General features: G+C 43.1%; 1 protein-coding gene across 5 annotated transcripts in view; it reads left to right on the top strand.

The window, feature by feature from the left end:
- Positions 1-16,625, top strand: part of dmxl1 (Dmx like 1) — a 56,336-nt gene that overhangs the window by 21,944 nt on the left and 17,767 nt on the right. For all 5 annotated transcript variants that reach the window (XM_084086727.1, XM_084086724.1, XM_084086725.1 and 2 more), the window contains exons 19-30: positions 778-2,376; positions 2,458-2,568; positions 3,805-3,974; positions 6,473-6,570; positions 6,648-6,813; positions 6,925-7,153; positions 10,463-11,007; positions 11,193-11,627; positions 12,068-12,256; positions 12,716-12,792; positions 14,467-14,588; positions 15,119-15,361. In XM_084086727.1, coding sequence (XP_083942853.1) covers positions 778-2,376; positions 2,458-2,568; positions 3,805-3,974; positions 6,473-6,570; positions 6,648-6,813; positions 6,925-7,153; positions 10,463-11,007; positions 11,193-11,627; positions 12,068-12,256; positions 12,716-12,792; positions 14,467-14,588; positions 15,119-15,361 — 3,984 coding nt within the window. The remainder of the gene's footprint in view (positions 1-777; positions 2,377-2,457; positions 2,569-3,804; positions 3,975-6,472; positions 6,571-6,647; positions 6,814-6,924; positions 7,154-10,462; positions 11,008-11,192; positions 11,628-12,067; positions 12,257-12,715; positions 12,793-14,466; positions 14,589-15,118; positions 15,362-16,625) is intronic.

Raw genomic sequence — 16,625 nt, 5'->3', positions numbered from 1 at the left:
TTTTCAAGTAACAAGTAAAGTTATGCGTTACTTTTAAAATTTACAAAAAAATATCTGAGTTACTTTTTCAAATAAGTAACGCAAGTTACCTTGTTTTCCCATTTATTGACTGACAGCTCTCCTGTCCTCATGTTGAGTCGAATCGAAGTGCAGAGGCATTGTGTGTGTGTGTGTGTGAACATGATGGTTATTGTAGTTCTAGACTAAATGTGAGCATGCACTCATATCACTTGCACAAAATTCAATAAAAGATTAAATATTCCTCAAAATGAATAAAATCAGTGGAATGCAGAATCAGAATACTATGCAAACCTCCAATAACTAAATATTCTAAATAAAACATACATTTTTATGCATTTGTCCTTTTACTCCAAATTCACTTCTTGAGGACAGCAGAGCTCCTCCTTCTGTGAGATGATGAGCTTCTGACAGAATAAGGCAGTCGTGTGTTTATTAGTCATGTTTAATCAATCAAAGCGTTTCAATCTTCTGTTTATTCAGAGACAGAGAGTGTGATGCTCATAAGGGTTTCCTGGAATGATGTGTGTTATCGTTGTGCAGCCCTAATTTATGGCTTATTAATATAAACACGTGATTAGTCGACTAATCGGCTTAAATGCACGACTACTAGTCGACTAGAAAAATCTTTAGTCGAGGGCAGCCTAATGTTTATTTTCTTTATTTCCTTTCTTTTTGTATAACTTTTCAGAACAAACAGTCAACACTGCTTCTATGTTTATATTCTGACAGATTATCTGAAAAACATTTGCCTTGCAGGACATTTGAGCTCTTCATCTCTGCAGCCGGCTGGACGGGCTCCGTATCTGCTGGCCACGTCTTGCTCTGACGGATCTGTCCGGTTCTGGAGGTGTAGTGCCGTCTCTGACACTGATAGCTCTGGAGAACCGGCGTACATCTGGGAGGAGTGGCCTTTGTTAGTGGAGGACGGCGTGGCTAGCACTAGCGCTCTGAGCGTGACTGGTCAGATAATGGGTCTCAGTTGCTGCCACACCAGCAGAGTCGCCGTAGCGCACCAGAACAACGGATCCGGTTCTGGCGAGCCACTCATGAACGTGAGCATATTCCAGTGCGACTCCACCGGCGGCTCCCAGTGGATGCTGGAACAGATCCTGAAAGTCAGCGGATCTTACAGCCCGAGTAGTAACGACTCCAATAAAAGCCTGATGGTACTGAGGGATGGCTTGTTAAATAATGATTGCTTAGTTGTCGGTGGTAAGAGGCAGGTCCACTTAGACTGGGTTTCCAGAGAAGACGGTTCTCATATACTAACCGTTGGTCTGGGATCCAAGCTTTACATGTACGGGTTGCTTTCGGGAAAACCTCCAGATTTGGGACTGTCCGATAGCAGCAGGGAGCACCACTGTTCTCGTCTGGTTCTTCTCAGAGTGGTGGATCTAGTGTCGTCCGTTGAGGGTTCGCTACCCATTCCTGTCTCTCTGTCTTGGGTGCGAGATGGGATCTTAGTAGTCGGGATGGACTGTGAGATGCACGTCTATTCCCAGTGGCAGCCGGCGCTCACCAACGGAGAGAACAGCATCGGTACCGGCAGCGTGACGTCTCTGAAACAGGAGGGACTTAGTCCGAATCCTTCTAAAAAGGCTCTCTCCAGGTCCATGACTAGTTTGGCTCAGAAACTCAGTGGAAAGAGAACCGTGTACGACCTCCCAGCTGAGATGGAGGATTCTGGGTTGTTCGAGGCCGCGCACCACCTTTTTCCCACTTTGCCCCAGTATCATCCGGTGCAGCTGTTGGAGCTCATGGACCTCGGAAAGATGCGACGGGCCAAAGCCATCCTTTCCCATCTTGTAAAGTGCATCGCCGGAGAGATCGTGTCTCTGAAGGACACCACTGTCAGCCAGGAGCGCCGTCTACGCTCACTCACGATTAGTGCCAGCGGAAGCACCACCAGAGACCCAAAGATGTTCAGCAAGGGCGAGAGCTCGGACTACACCGAGATCGACTCTATCCCGCCCCTGCCGTTGTATGCGCTGTTAGCCGCCGATGATGAAACGGCCCCCGGTGCCAAAGAAAGAACGGACAGTGTGAGCGCTCACGGCGCCAGTACATCCAGCCAAAGTGTCGCTTACGAGGAGCTCTTCTCGAGCCCCGGCGTCAGTACGGATGACTTGGACCCATTTGATGCAGATGAGGAAGATGCTAACGCTAAAGTAATTGATCTGTCGAAGTACAGCCCCACGTTTTTCGGCTCCGAGCACGCACAGGTGCTGTCCGGACACCTGCTTCACTCCAGTCTGCCGGGCCTGACCCGGATGGAGCAGATGTCTCTGATGGCCTTGGCAGACACCATCGCCTCCACCAGCACCGACATTGGAGAAAGTCAAGGAAAAGGCAAAGGTCATTATCTGTTATTGATGATTGCAGTTGTTCATTTGTATAGATGTGTTAGATGTGATAAATTTGATGTAATTTTTTCAGGTGGAGAGACACTGGATGAATGCGGACTGAAGTTCTTGCTGGCCGTTCGCCTGCACACCTTCCTCCTGACGTCTCTGCCCCCGGCTCATCGAGCTCAGCTTTCCTGTCAAGGTATGCTTACAAGGGTTTCGATGGTGGTTCTTCATCGTTGTCCTGGAGTATGTCAGGCGAGTATGTCGGGGGAGTATTGCGGGAGGAGTATGTCGGGGGAGTATTGCGGGAGGAGTATGTCGGGGGGTATTGCGGGAGGAGTATGTCAGGCGAGTATGTCGGGCGAGTATTGCGGGAGGAGTATGTCAGGCGAGTATGTCGGGGGAGTATTGCGGGAGGAGTATGTCAGGCGAGTATGTCGGGCGAGTATTGCGGGAGGAGTATGTCGGGGGAGTATGTCGGGGGAGTATGTCGGGGGAGTATGTCGGGGGAGTATGTCGGGGGAGTATGTCGGGGGAGTATTGCGGGGGGAGTATGTCGGGGGAGTATGTCGGGGGAGTATGTCGGGGGAGTATTGCGGGAGGAGTATGTCGGGGGAGTATTGCGGGAGGAGTATGTCGGGGGAGTATTGCGGGGGGAGTATGTCGGGGGAGTATGTCGGGGGAGTATGTCGGGGGGAGTATGTCGGGGGAGTATTGCGGGAGGAGTATGTCGGGGGAGTATTGCGGGAGGAGTATTGCGGGAGGAGTATGTCGGGGGAGTATTGCGGGAGGAGTATTGCGGGAGGAGTATGTCGGGGGAGTATTGCGGGAGGAGTATTGCGGGAGGAGTATTGCGGGAGGAGTATTGCGGGAGGAGTATTGCGGGAGGAGTATTGCGGGAGGAGTATTGCGGGAGGAGTATTGCGGGAGGAGTATTGCGGGAGGAGTATTGCGGGAGGAGTATGTCAGGCGAGTATGTCGGAGTATTGCGGGAGGAGTATGTCAGGCGAGTATTGCGGGAGGAGTATTGCGGGAGGAGTATTGCGGGAGGAGTATTGCGGGAGGAGTATGTCGGGGGAGAATTGCGGGAGGAGTATGTCAGGCGAGTATGTCGGAGTATTGCGGGAGGAGTATGTCGGGGAGGAGGATGTCGGGGGAGTATGTCGGGGAGGAGGATGTTGGGCGAGTATTGTGGGAGGAGCAACACCAAGGTCAACAATGCTGCAACACCAAGGAAGGGGTTTGATTGCCATGGGCTGCATGAACTGATAAAATGTATACCTTGAATGCACAAGGTAAAAATCTTTAGATAAAAGCCTCTGCTAAATGCATGAATCTAAATGCAAATCTCAGTTGGTCTTCCACAGCTGAGATATGTTGTGTGGTCTGAAAGGCCTTTGAGCTCAGTAACTCAGTAACTGATGCTGGTCTGCAGGATTGTCCACCTGCCACTACGCCTGGGCGTTCCACTCTGAGGCTGAAGAGGAGCTGCTCAACATGCTCCCGGCGCTGCAGAAAGCAGATCCCACCTGGCCGGAGCTGAGGGCCATGGGCGTGGGCTGGTGGCTGCGCAGCACCAATAAACTTCGCAGATGCATTGAGAAGGTCTGTTGAAACTGATTGCATTTTTATGCATATTAAGTAATGAGTAGAATTTGTCAGAATTGGTACATGTGGGAAACTTGAGTAAATAAAACGTTCATGTTTGCATTCTGTTTTAATGTGTTGGAGATATGCATGCATTCTGTCTGTGTGATTATTTATTTTCTCCAGTAAATGCTTCTTAATTTAAGAATGTTTAGATATTTGGACTGGAAACAAGACAAAAATGCTGAGTAAAGAAAAGCATTTTTTGCAGTGAAAGCATCACTGAGACTCTTACACTGTTTCTGATTGTTGATGTTTTAAAATGACCCGCAGGATTTGAATCTCCAATGTGTTTGAGATTTTTGCAGTGTAAAGAGTTATTGAAGGTTGGAAAATTCCTGATGGCAAACTTAGCGGCCGTTTTTAGTGATGCACCGATGTGAAAATTGTGGCCGATACCGATAACCGATATTAATATTGCTGTTATGGCCGATACCGATATTTACCGATGTCGATATCTCTGTATTTTTTTTAAACTTTTGTAATTTATTTTCAGAAATGACTGATATTGGGCACATTTACCTGTGTGCAAAATATGTCATCAGATTTTCAGAAGAAAAAATAAATATTTATATAAAAATATTTTTTTATAAAGGAAACAAGTGTGTCCTGAATTCACACTATGAATAAGGATGAAAAGGCAATGAATAGGCAATGTCAATGTCTGAGAGTTTTGTATAACATGCTCATTGGGTTGACAAGTGCTGAAAAACTGTGCTGTTGAATGTACGCCTCCAGCCTAGTTCAACGATTGTGTAGGCTGCTCTGTACCTAACCCCTGTCATTAAGAAACATTAAGAAACATCCAGAAATTAACACCCCTCAGCAATCTCTGATATATTAAGTGAATCCCAACAAAATCCCAATGCATAAACTTTCAATTATGTCCATGGTTCACGTCAACACACGCTGAGCACTTGCTACGTGTACGTGCTACGTGTAGGCTAGAATAAAGTTGGGCTGCAGCTACAGTGGATATTTTAATTGTTAGCATGCTTTTCATCCATTCAATGCTGAAATGAAACTCTTCTTATCACTCAAGGAAGATATTTTTCCACCTCCACATAGGCTGTTTTTTTACTAGGGTGACAATACATCAAGACTTTAGAGTAAAAGCAAGCTGCAGCCGATCGATACTGTATAGGCTACTGACCCGGCCTGGAAGTGTACGTGCATAGCCCGAAGGATGTTAGCTTAATTTCTACTATGTCGCCAAATATATGGATTGAGCCAAACTGGACTGTTTGGCAAGATGACTGCTGTTCTTTGCAATTCCTATTACGACCATATAACTACATTCTGCCTGATACTAGGGCTGTCACTTTTGAGAAAAATCTAATTCGAACGGGTATCAAATATCAAGCAATGTATTCGAATATATTCAAATATCTACGAGTCAAAAAACGATCAGTCAAAAAATGCGTCATGAAGAGGAAAAAAACATATATAAGTTGCACTGGACAAAAAAAAACAATGTTACGGACGTGAGCGCTCTGAAAGCGGCACTAAAAGACTGCTTTAAAACTTTCACAGAGACCTCAAACAGAAAGTCTTGAAATTTAATTTAATTTTGTATTAATTGTATCTTAATTTTAATCAATGTTTCATCAACCAATTGCCTGGATTTAATAAATAAGAAGTATAATATTTAATAAATAAGTATAGTAGACAATATTTAATCATGACACGGAGGCGCCGGCGCGTGAACCTGGAGCTTGTCTCATAAATGAACCGAAACTCAGTGTATAAGGTAGCCTACTTGCCTCACAGACCTGAGACACATATAGAAAGCTTGAAATGTCTACTTTTAAACAGAACAATTCAAAACGAAAGAAAACAGACTGTTCTCTGCTTATGTCATCCGTATGAAATGTGCATTCCTCTCAGGCGCGTTCACTACTGCGAAGATCGCGAGTCAGCATCGTCAACTTCATCTTCAACTTCACACTCAAATACACAGGAATGATTATCGGCCTGTTCACATCGGCCCTATTTTGACATCGGAACGATACCGATGTGTAAAAAAATGACCATATCGGCGGCCGATATATCGTGCACCACTAGTCGTTTTATCAAACTTTAAGCTAATAACTGGGATAGCATGACCTAAACTCAAGCATCTAATATCCCTAAATTCATTATCTCTCCTACACAGATTGTCCAGTCTGCTTATTTAATTGTTTTTCTGTGTGCATGTGCATCAGATGCACGTCTTAAGCCACTATATCCGACGTCTCAGTTTTTCAGAACCTTGAGTTTCATTGAAATCACTAAACTAAACTTTACTAGACTTTTGTCATGCAAGACGTCAATGTCATTTGAAAACGTATACAAATCAGAAAGGGGGTGAGCGTATTGAGTGTTTGTTTGAATGCTGATCATACTTTTACAGCTTTACTTGTGCTTCTGAAACCCAAACATGTTTAATAATGTGTTGACCCTCTCTCTCCTACCAGGTTGCAAAAGCTGCTTATCAGAGAAACAACGACCCGTTAGACGCAGCCTTGTTTTATCTGGCCATGAAGAAGAAAGCAGTGGTTTGGGGACTGTACAGGTAACTTACACACATGTTGAAGTGTCATTCCCCCCTCAGCAAGGCTTCAGTTCACTGAGAGCTTCTGTGTGTTGAAGGTCTCACCAGAACTCAAAGATGACCACGTTCTTCAGCAATAACTTCAGTGAAGATCGCTGGAGGAAAGCGGCTCTGAAGAACGCCTTCTCTCTGCTCGGAAAACAACGCTTCCAACATTCTGCGGCTTTCTTTCTGCTGGCTGGATCCCTGAAAGATGCTGTTGAGGTTTGCAGTAGATCATCTCTCTCACGTAAACTGTCTGCCTCTGAGCGTACTTTCATAATCGTGATACTGTGACGTTCTTATAAGATCTGTTGGTTTTCCACACATGATCAGGTTTGCATAGAGAAGATGCAGGACCTTCAGCTGGCTCTGGTCATCTGTCGGCTGTACGAGTCTGAGTTCGAGATGTCCTGCACCTACAAACGGATCCTGCAGAGGCACGTGTTGGGTTATGACCAGCAGATGGCGCCGCACCAGGACCCGTTCTTGCGCAGCATGGCATTCTGGGTATTAGACGACTACAGCAGGGCACTGGACACTCTGCTGGAGCAGCCCAATGAAGGTGAGAGACTCAATCAAACACTGAGGGGCCTGAGACTGCTTGACAGGGGTTTTCCAAACTCAGACTCCAAGGCACAGGCCGGGGTTCGATTCATGTGGATTTAAGTACAAATCTCAATTTGTTGTGTGAAAACAAACTGGCCTGATTTGATTGCTATTGCTTGTTACACTGCAAAAAAAAAACATTCTTAAAGGGGACATATCATGAAAATCTGACTTTTTCCGCGTTTAACCCCCTGGGGTCGGCGGTATCAGCTCGCTTTTTTTTTTTATCAGTTCAAAAGAGATTAATTTTGCTCTGTTGACTTTGATATTACAAACGTGTTTCATACATCAATCGATTCTGTTAAATGTGTATTATTTTTGTGTATACTCACAATAAAAACAAAGTGTTATGCTTTTTGCCAAATAAAGAAAAATAAACACGAAGCGAGTTCTGCCTTCTCTCTGTCAGTGTAGTCCATTCTGAAACGCGTCCGAAAATGAACCATAACTCAGCGAATACTCAGTCAAACAGGCATACAGACACACAGGCATGAAGCTTGAATTCTCTTCTTTTAAATGAAGTAATTTATATAAAAAACAAATATTCTCAGTTCATGTAATCTGTAAGAAAAGAGCGAGATGTCAGTCGTTCTCATCTCATCTAATTATTTTTAATGTGACTCCGCCCACGGAGAGCGCGCGCTATTCAAACGCAAATGACTGAGGCAATCCACGCAAACCTGTGAACGCCCCATATTAGCTCGAGAAAACACAAGTTTAATCAGATCATTGTAGCCTACTTGTTTACACCGTCTCGCAGCGCTGTGAGGAATAATAATAATGGAAAATGTACCTCAGAAGTGCGGGTATTTCGAGGAGCAGATGCAGCTGAGCTGAGGAATACTGTAGTAAGTTTTTTTTCCTTCTCAAGTGAATCTCGTCTCTGTGTGTGAATGAATGAACGGCAGAGATGCGCTGTTTACCACAGCTCGCAAAAAGACAGTTTAAATTTAAATCGCGTTTCTGTGCGTGAATGAATGATGATGTTTTAGCAGACTGTATTGCTATACTGAGATGAGTAAAAATCGACTGAAATATGTTGAAATAAAATGTAGGCTATTTGTATAAGCAACGTATTAAACTGCAAATTAACATTTATATGCCCTAATATTTCATAAAAACAACCTTACAGTCAGGCGAAATATGAAAGACAACATTTTGTTGACTAGATTTGGGTACAGTTTTTACTGTAGAATATACTGCCACATCAAATAAGCTTTTGTTTAGCAATTTCTGCTCACATCCCCGGTTCCACTTGACCAAGTGTCGAGGTGTCCATGAGCAAGACACCTAACCCCAGCTGCTCCCGACGAGCTGGATGGCGCCTTGCATGGCTGACACCGCCGTCGGTGTATGAATGGGTGAATGTGAGGCTATGTAAAGCGCTTTGGTGGCCATAGGTCTGTGAAAGCGCTATATAAATGCAGTCCATGTACCATTTACCGTATGTATGTATGTATGTATATGTGTATATATATATATATATATATATATATATATATATATATATATATATATATATATATATATATATATATATATATATATATTAGGGCTGTCAAACGATTAATCGCGATTAATCGCATCCAAAATAAAAGTTTGTTTTTACATAATAAATGTGTGTATACGGTGTATAATTATTTTCTACATATAAATACACACACATGCATGTATATATTTAAGAAATATTTGCATGTATATACTGTGTATATATATTTATATTATATATAATTTATATTATATTTAAATATTTTATATATAAATAACACATTTTCTTAAATATATATATGCATGTGTGTGTATTTATATATAGAAAATAATTATACTCCGTACACAGACATAAATTATGTAAACACAAACTTTTATTTTGGATGCGATTAATCACGATTAATCGTTTGACAGCCCTAATATATATATATATATATAATACTATTTTTGTCAAAAATAAAGTCATCAACTAAGATGTTAGCTGTTCCAATGTTGGCTATATTCAAACTAATGAATACATAATAAAATGTAGGCCTATAATCATTTTTTTACAAAGAAAGAGTACACTTGAAATATTGTTGAAATTGTAATTATTGTTGTAATTGTAACCTTTTTAATAAAATAGCAAAAGATATTTACAAGATAGATGTAAGCAAAATCTTAAATGGTCAATATAAGTCTTCTTCTAAATATATCTTTTGTCCTTGCATTGTGGCTCAGTCAGTGTCACACCTGAATGAATGGCTCATTATGCAGAGTGGGTGCATTGTATTCTCAGGTGTAAACCATTCCTCGTTCACGCACCCCTCGCATATTGGCTTTCCAAGCAAAACCTGTCTTACACAATTTAAATCAATGTATTGTTTTACGTGAACGATAAAGCAAGACTATTTTCTAAGCGACAACATCCATTAGTCAAAAGTCTTGTGGACACATATTTAGTATGAGTTTTGTGGTCTTATTTCAGCAACTTTCATTTTTATTTTTTTCAATAACCGCGCATAAACATTATTCTCTTAAAAATACAAACATCTACATACATGATGCTTACATATTATGGTAGCCCTGTTTGTGCTATATAGAGTGAATTTACACCTTTGCCATTAACATGTTTATAAATAACTGAAAAAAGCACAAATGTCAGAGCATGTCAAAACATCCCAAGGGCCCCAAAAACACCTTAGACCCCAGAGGGTTAAGTGCAATAATCAGGATCATCAATGAGTAACTGATGACAGAAGCCCACCTACGCCTTTACTCCTCACTGATAAACACAGATTTAATCTGCGGTGACGGAGGTTAAATGTGCAGACGGACACACACACAAAGGCCACATTCATTTGACCAGAATCTGCTTCCTCTACAAATGTCACATGTCGGGCCGGTGCGAGCGCACATCACATGAGCGTCACATTCAGAGGTTATTCGCTCGTTATGAGACTGAACGATTACAAGACGAGCAAATGTGGCAAAGAGAAACATTCTGGAACAGGGAATTAAATCAGTGTAGAAGAAGCCAGAAAAGGGGCAAATTTGACAAGCTATAATAAATGAAGGGGCATAATGTCACCTTTAAGTAATTTTGCATCTCTAGTAAATGTATCTTGATTTAAGCATGTGATATTTTACTGAAAAACAAGACTTGTTTAGAAAATGTTTTGCAGTCCTCAGAGAAAAACATAAATGAAACTAGTGCAACGATGAACACTAATGGTAAGAGGTCTTTCCTCCAAAACGTTGACATTGAATGTTATTGACACCAGTCGATCTCTTTCAGGAGGCGGCGGCTCGTCTCCCTGTGATCCTGCCGTGTTTAACTTCTACACGTTCCTGCGCTCGCACCCGCTGCTTCTGCGCCGTCACTTCGGCTCCTCGGAGAAGCCTGGAGTGTGTCTGCCGGTGGAGGGGCGTGAGGTCGACTCCATCAGCCTCACCGAGAGGAGGCTCTTCTTCAGCGCGGCGCACACACACCTGCAGGCCGGCTGCCCCATGCTGGCGCTAGAGGTGCTCTCCAAAATGCCGAAAGTTGTTAAACGCTCGAAGGCGCGAGAGATCCGCCCCGTGTCGTGGAGCGCCTCTGAAGGCCCAGAGAAGCAGGACTGGTCTCAGCCGGTTCTCAACGGCTTCCAGTCGGTGTCCTCGCTCTCGTCTCCCAGAGAGGACAGTCATTCGGACTCGGTTCTGAGCTTCGACTGGAGCCAGCCGTCCCTCGCTCTGCAGGACGAGCCTCTCGAGATGAAGTGGGACTCCGACGAGTCGGACGTGGAAGAATCAGGACTGGCGATGAAGACCATTCACCCAGAGACCAGCGGAGACGCTCCGGTAGGCCCGCACAATTAATCGAGTTATAATCGGGATTAATCGTTGCCCAGCACTTGTGATAATCGCAATCAATAATCGTAATTACAATTTCAAGGGAATAATCAACAGTTATGATTTTCGTCATAATCGTAATTACAATTTCAAGGGAATAATCGACAGTTATGATTTTTGTGGTACTCGTGCAGGTCTCGGCCTCCACCCCGACGGGCCGTGGAGATTCTCCCGCCCTGACCGAGGACATCCTCGCGGCCCGGCTGAAGTTCAGCTCCTGCCTGAAGATCCTGAGCTCGGAGTTACGGACTCTCTCCACGGGCTACGAGCTGGACGGAGGGAAGCTGAGGCATCAGCTGTGCCACTGGCTGGAGCGCGAGGTGTCGGCCCTGCAGAGCGTCTGCGGGTACAACCCCTTCCTCCAGACCCTGCCCGAGGGCATCTCCTCGGACCCGAGCCGGCGGGAGGATCCGGGTCGGGAGGACCAGCGCCGCCGGAGGCTCTGGCTGAAGAGGAACCAGCCCTTGCTCCGCATCTTCCTCAGTTACTGCAGCCTTCACGGCTCTCACGGAGGAGGACTGGCCTCCGTCAGGATGGAGCTCATTCTGCTCCTGCAGGAGTCCCAGCAGGTAACAGGGTTTAAAGGGATAGATCACACAAAAATTAAAATCAGCCCATGATTTACTCTCCCTCAAGCCATCCTAGGTGTATATGACATTCTTCAGACGAATACAATCTGAGTTATATTTAAAAATGTCCTGGCTCTTCCAAGCTTTATAATGGCAGTGAATGGCTGTTTCTGTTTTAAAGTCCCTAAAAGTGCGTCAATCATCATAAAAGTGCATCTATCCATCATAAAATCATGTTAATTTTCTTTATTTTACGAAAAGCAGAACATTGTTTTTATTATGAATGTACACAAATAAAAGTACACATTTAACAGTTTTGAATGATGTATAAAACTTGCCTGTACAACAAAAGGGGGTTAAACGTGTGCTGACCTTGGTTGGAACTGTATGAAAACTAAAACCAAAACGTATCTGTGTGTTTTGTCTGTGTGTCTCATCAGGACGATGGTCTGCAGATCTCTGTTCCCGCTCCGCAGAACGTCTCTGTTCCTCTTCTTCTTGCATGGACCGCCAACTCCAAAACTGTGGTGGCCAATCCCATAGTGCACCTCACCAATCTGACCCATGACCTCCTGCACACCATCAACGCTCTCGATGCGCCTCCGAATCCGGACGTCGTCAACAACGAGGTAAAGCGCAGATCAGTTTCTGTCTCGTTCTCCAGCACAAATATCTAAACATTCTTAAATAAAGATACATTTACCAGAGAAGCAAAATATTAAGTCTGAAAAATGAATCAAAATTAAGTGAGTTTGTGCTTAAAGGTGCAGTGTGTAATGTTTAGCGGCATCTAGTGGTGAGGTTGTGAACTGCACCCAACAGAAGTTACGGTGGCCGACAGGAAGTGATGTCGTCGTCTGAGACAGCAGAGAGTAGCCAGTTAAACAATGAGGTTTCTTTACAAAGATAAATTAAGAAATTAGGTTTACTTAATTATTCAGTAAAAGGATATGTTCTTGCAATAATCTTAACTCAAAGGCAAAACCAGATTATTTGTGCTGTAAAGCGCCAGAGGAAGAGCATGATTTCTGCAGTGTTTGACGTGTTGTTACTGTGATGATCCTCTAACTCGTCTTCTTCTGGTTCAGATCTTCGTGATGCACACGCTGGCAGCTTCTCTGTCGGCCTGCATCTATCAGTGCCTCTGCGACGGACACAGCTACAGGTGTGTGTCTCTGGCCTACTTCTGGCTTCTTCAACACTGATTTAATTCCCTGTTCCAGAATGTTTCTCTTTGCAACATTTGCTCGTCTTGTAATCGTTCAGTCTCATAACGAGCGAATAACCTCTGAATGTGACGCTCATGTGATGTGCGCTCGCACCGGCCCGACATGTGACATTTGTAGAGGAAGCAGATTCTGGTCAAATGAATGTGGCCTTTGTGTGTGTGTCCGTCTGCACATTTATCCTCCGTCACCGCAGATTAAATCTGTGTTTATCAGCGAGGAGTAAAGGCGTAGGTGGGCTTCTGTCATCATGTCGTCTCAAACCCACATGGCTTTCTTTCTCAGCCCTCTTCTCCACACAGTGAATGAATAGAGACCCGGCAGAGCGAATGGGATTTAAGAGATTCAATTCAATTCACATTTATTTGTACAGCGCTTTTCACAAAACACATCGTTTCAAAGCAGCTTTACAGAAAATGCATCTAAAAGATGCAGGTTTATTATATTTTGGAATGAAATGAAAATGCACCCTAAATGCATATTAAACATCTTATTGGGAACAATTCATCCCTGCATGTTTTAGTTTTCAATAATGACCTTTTAATGTTTAATCAGAATGTATAGAAGCCCATTTCCACCACATAAAAAAAATCATGCTTTGGTAAATCATTATTATGACATAAAATGTCTAAATTATGACAAATTCAAAATAATGAGATAAATTATATAAAAAAATATTATTCACTATGGTCTTCCACTCATATAGAAGTTTATCCTACTATAGTTTACGTCTGAGTTTTTTCTTTGCATATAATAACTGCTGGAAAGTGCTTGAATTTCTGGTGCTCTTCGGTCATTTTTGACTGAAAATGTTTGTGTTTTGTATTTTTAGAATTTTTTACTTCATTGGAATGGTGCGAAACTTGGTAAAGGTTTTGGCACTTGTTATGTAAACTCAAAAAAAAAATCATGATTCGAACAGGTTAAATGGTCCCGAAAAAAAATAGTCACACTTGTGCTCCTCGCGGTCAAGATTGAGCTCATTGGACATGTATGAGAGACGAGTTTCCTCTAGTGGAAGCGTTTGGTACTGCAGCCGAACTACATCTCACTGAACGCTCAGTTTTTGAGATATCAACCTCAAATTTTTAACACAACTAGATTTATGGCTTTGATTTTCTCACAGTTTTAGAGTAAAACGTGATCTTGGAAATATATATTTCATATAAAAATTTAAAATAGTATTTTTGTGCATTTTTCATAACAATACACGTAAAATTGTGTAAATTTTTTTAAGTTCACTTTTTTAAATCTTTTTGTCACTTCATCAATAATCTGCCAAGTGTCGTCTTTAAAAAGAGATCAAACTTCAGTCTGTCGCTCTAAAGCGTTCTAGATTTACCACAGTTTACGTTGGAAATGTAATTTTCAGGTCTATGCTCAAAAAGTGAATAAATGGATTATAACTACAGCGTAAATATAATTTAGTATAAAAAAATCCCCTAAAAATACAAAATATTAAATAAAAAACATTATCAAACTAAAATATAGGACATTAATTTCATTGACAAAAAAAAAGAGAACAATATTCTGTCATTTTTGACAGACTCGTGAAGAGCACCAGTTCCTGTACGATCATGTTTGATGGTTGTGTGACATCTGTTTTTCATCAGCCATGTAAACCCGTTCACGGGCATCACGTACCAGAGCGTCCTGATTACCCATCAGCCCCCGGTGAGGAGCGTCAGCATGGAGGAGCCCGTCCTGCCCAACACTCCCCCTGCGCAGTGGCCTGGTAAAGCCCAGTCTCTGTGACCTCTGACCCCTGACCCCGGACTGATCTGTGTGTGTGTGTGTGTGTGTGTGTGTGCAGGTGTGAGCGTCTGACCGTCATCTCGAGACTCTGGACTGATCTGTGTGTGTGTGTGTGTGTGTGTGTGTGTGTGTGTGTGTGCGCGCGCAGGTGTGAGCTTCTGACTCATCTCGAGACTCTGGACTGATCTGTGTGTGTGTGTGTGTGTGTGTGCGCGCGCACGCAGGTGTGAGCTTCTGACTCATCTCGAGACTCTGAACTGATCTGTGTGTGTGTGTGTGTGTGCGCGCGCACGCAGGTGTGAGCTTCTGACTCATCTCGAGACTCTGGACTGATCTGTGTGTGTGTGTGTGTGTGTGTGCGCGCGCAGGTGTGAGCTTCTGACTCATCTCGAGACTCTGGACTGATCTGTGTGTGTGTGTGTGTGTGTGTGTGTGTGTGTGCGCACGCAGGTGTGAGCTTCTGACTCATCTCGAGACTCTGGACTGATCTGTGTGTGTGTGTGTGTGCAGGTGTGAGTGTCCTGATGCGGCTGCTGGAAGCCTCCTCTGATGAGAACCAGCCCGGTCTCTCAGTGCTTCTGTGTGAGATCCTGAGCGCCGTGTTCCTCAGCCTGTTCGTCCACGGCTTGGCCACACACTCCACACACGAGCTGCTCCGCATCGTCGCGCACCCGCTCAACGCTAAGCTCTGGTTCGCCGTGTTCGGCGGTGGCGCTCGAGTTCCCGTGCCGGAGAAACCCACATCACCCACAGGTGCTGCTCTCTGTGTTTATGTCTCCATTAAAGGGATAGTTCACCCAAAAATGAAAATCAGCCCATGATTTACTCTCCCTCAAGCCATCCTAGGTGTATATGACATTCTTCTTTCAGACGAACACAATCAGAGTTATATTAAAAAATGTCCAAGCTTGATAATGACAGTGATCATCTGTTTCTGTTTTGAAGTCCATAAAAGTGCATCTATCCGTCATAAAAGTGCATCTGTCCATCATAAAAGTGCATCTATCCGTCATAAAAGTGCATCTATCATCATAAAAGTGCATCTGTCCATCATAAAAGTGCATCTATCCGTCATAAAAGTGCATCTATCATCATAAAAGTGCATCTGTCCATCATAAAAGTGCATCTATCCGTCATAAAAGTGCATCTATCATCATAAAAGTGCATCTATCCGTCATAAAAGTGCATCTGTCCGTCATAAAAGTGCATCTATCATCATAAAAGTGCATCTATCCGTCATAAAAGTGCATCTATCATCATAAAAGTGCATCTGTCCATCATAAAAGTGCATCTATCCGTCATAAAAGTGCATCTATCATCATAAAAGTGCATCTATCCGTCATAAAAGTGCATCTGTCCATCATAAAAGTGCATCTATCCGTCATAAAAGTGCATTTATCATCATAAAAGTGCATCTATCATCATAAAAGTGCATCTATCATCATAAAAGTGCATCTATCCGTCATAAAAGTGCATCTATCATCATAAAAGTGCATCTGTCCATCATAAAAGTGCATCTATCCGTCATAAAAGTGCATCTATCATCATAAAAGTGCATCTATCCGTCATAAAAGTGCATCTGTCCATCATAAAAGTGCATCTATCCGTCATAAAAGTGCATCTATCATCATAAAAGTGCATCTGTCCATCATAAAAGTGCATCTATCCGTCATAAAAGTGCATCTATCATCATAAAAGTGCATCTATCCGTCATAAAAGTGCATCTGTCCGTCATAAAAGTGCATCTATCATCATAAAAGTGCATCTATCCGTCATAAAAGTGCATCTGTCCATCATAAAAGTGCATCTATCCGTCATAAAAGTGCATTTATCATCATAAAAGTGCATCTGTCCATCATAAAAGTGCATCTATCCGTCATAAAAGTGCATCTATCATCATAAAAGTGCATCTGTCCATCATAAAAGTGCATCTATCCGTCATAAAAGTGCATCTATCCGTCATAAAAGTGCATCTATCCGTCATAAAAGTGCATCTGTCCGTCATAAAAGTGCACCT

This window comes from Abramis brama, assembly GCF_963993115.1.
Source record: "Abramis brama genome assembly, chromosome: 16".
NCBI lineage: Eukaryota > Metazoa > Chordata > Actinopteri > Cypriniformes > Leuciscidae > Abramis > Abramis brama.
Note: the sequence above shows the minus strand (reverse complement) of the source record. Positions and strands in the feature narration are given on the sequence as shown.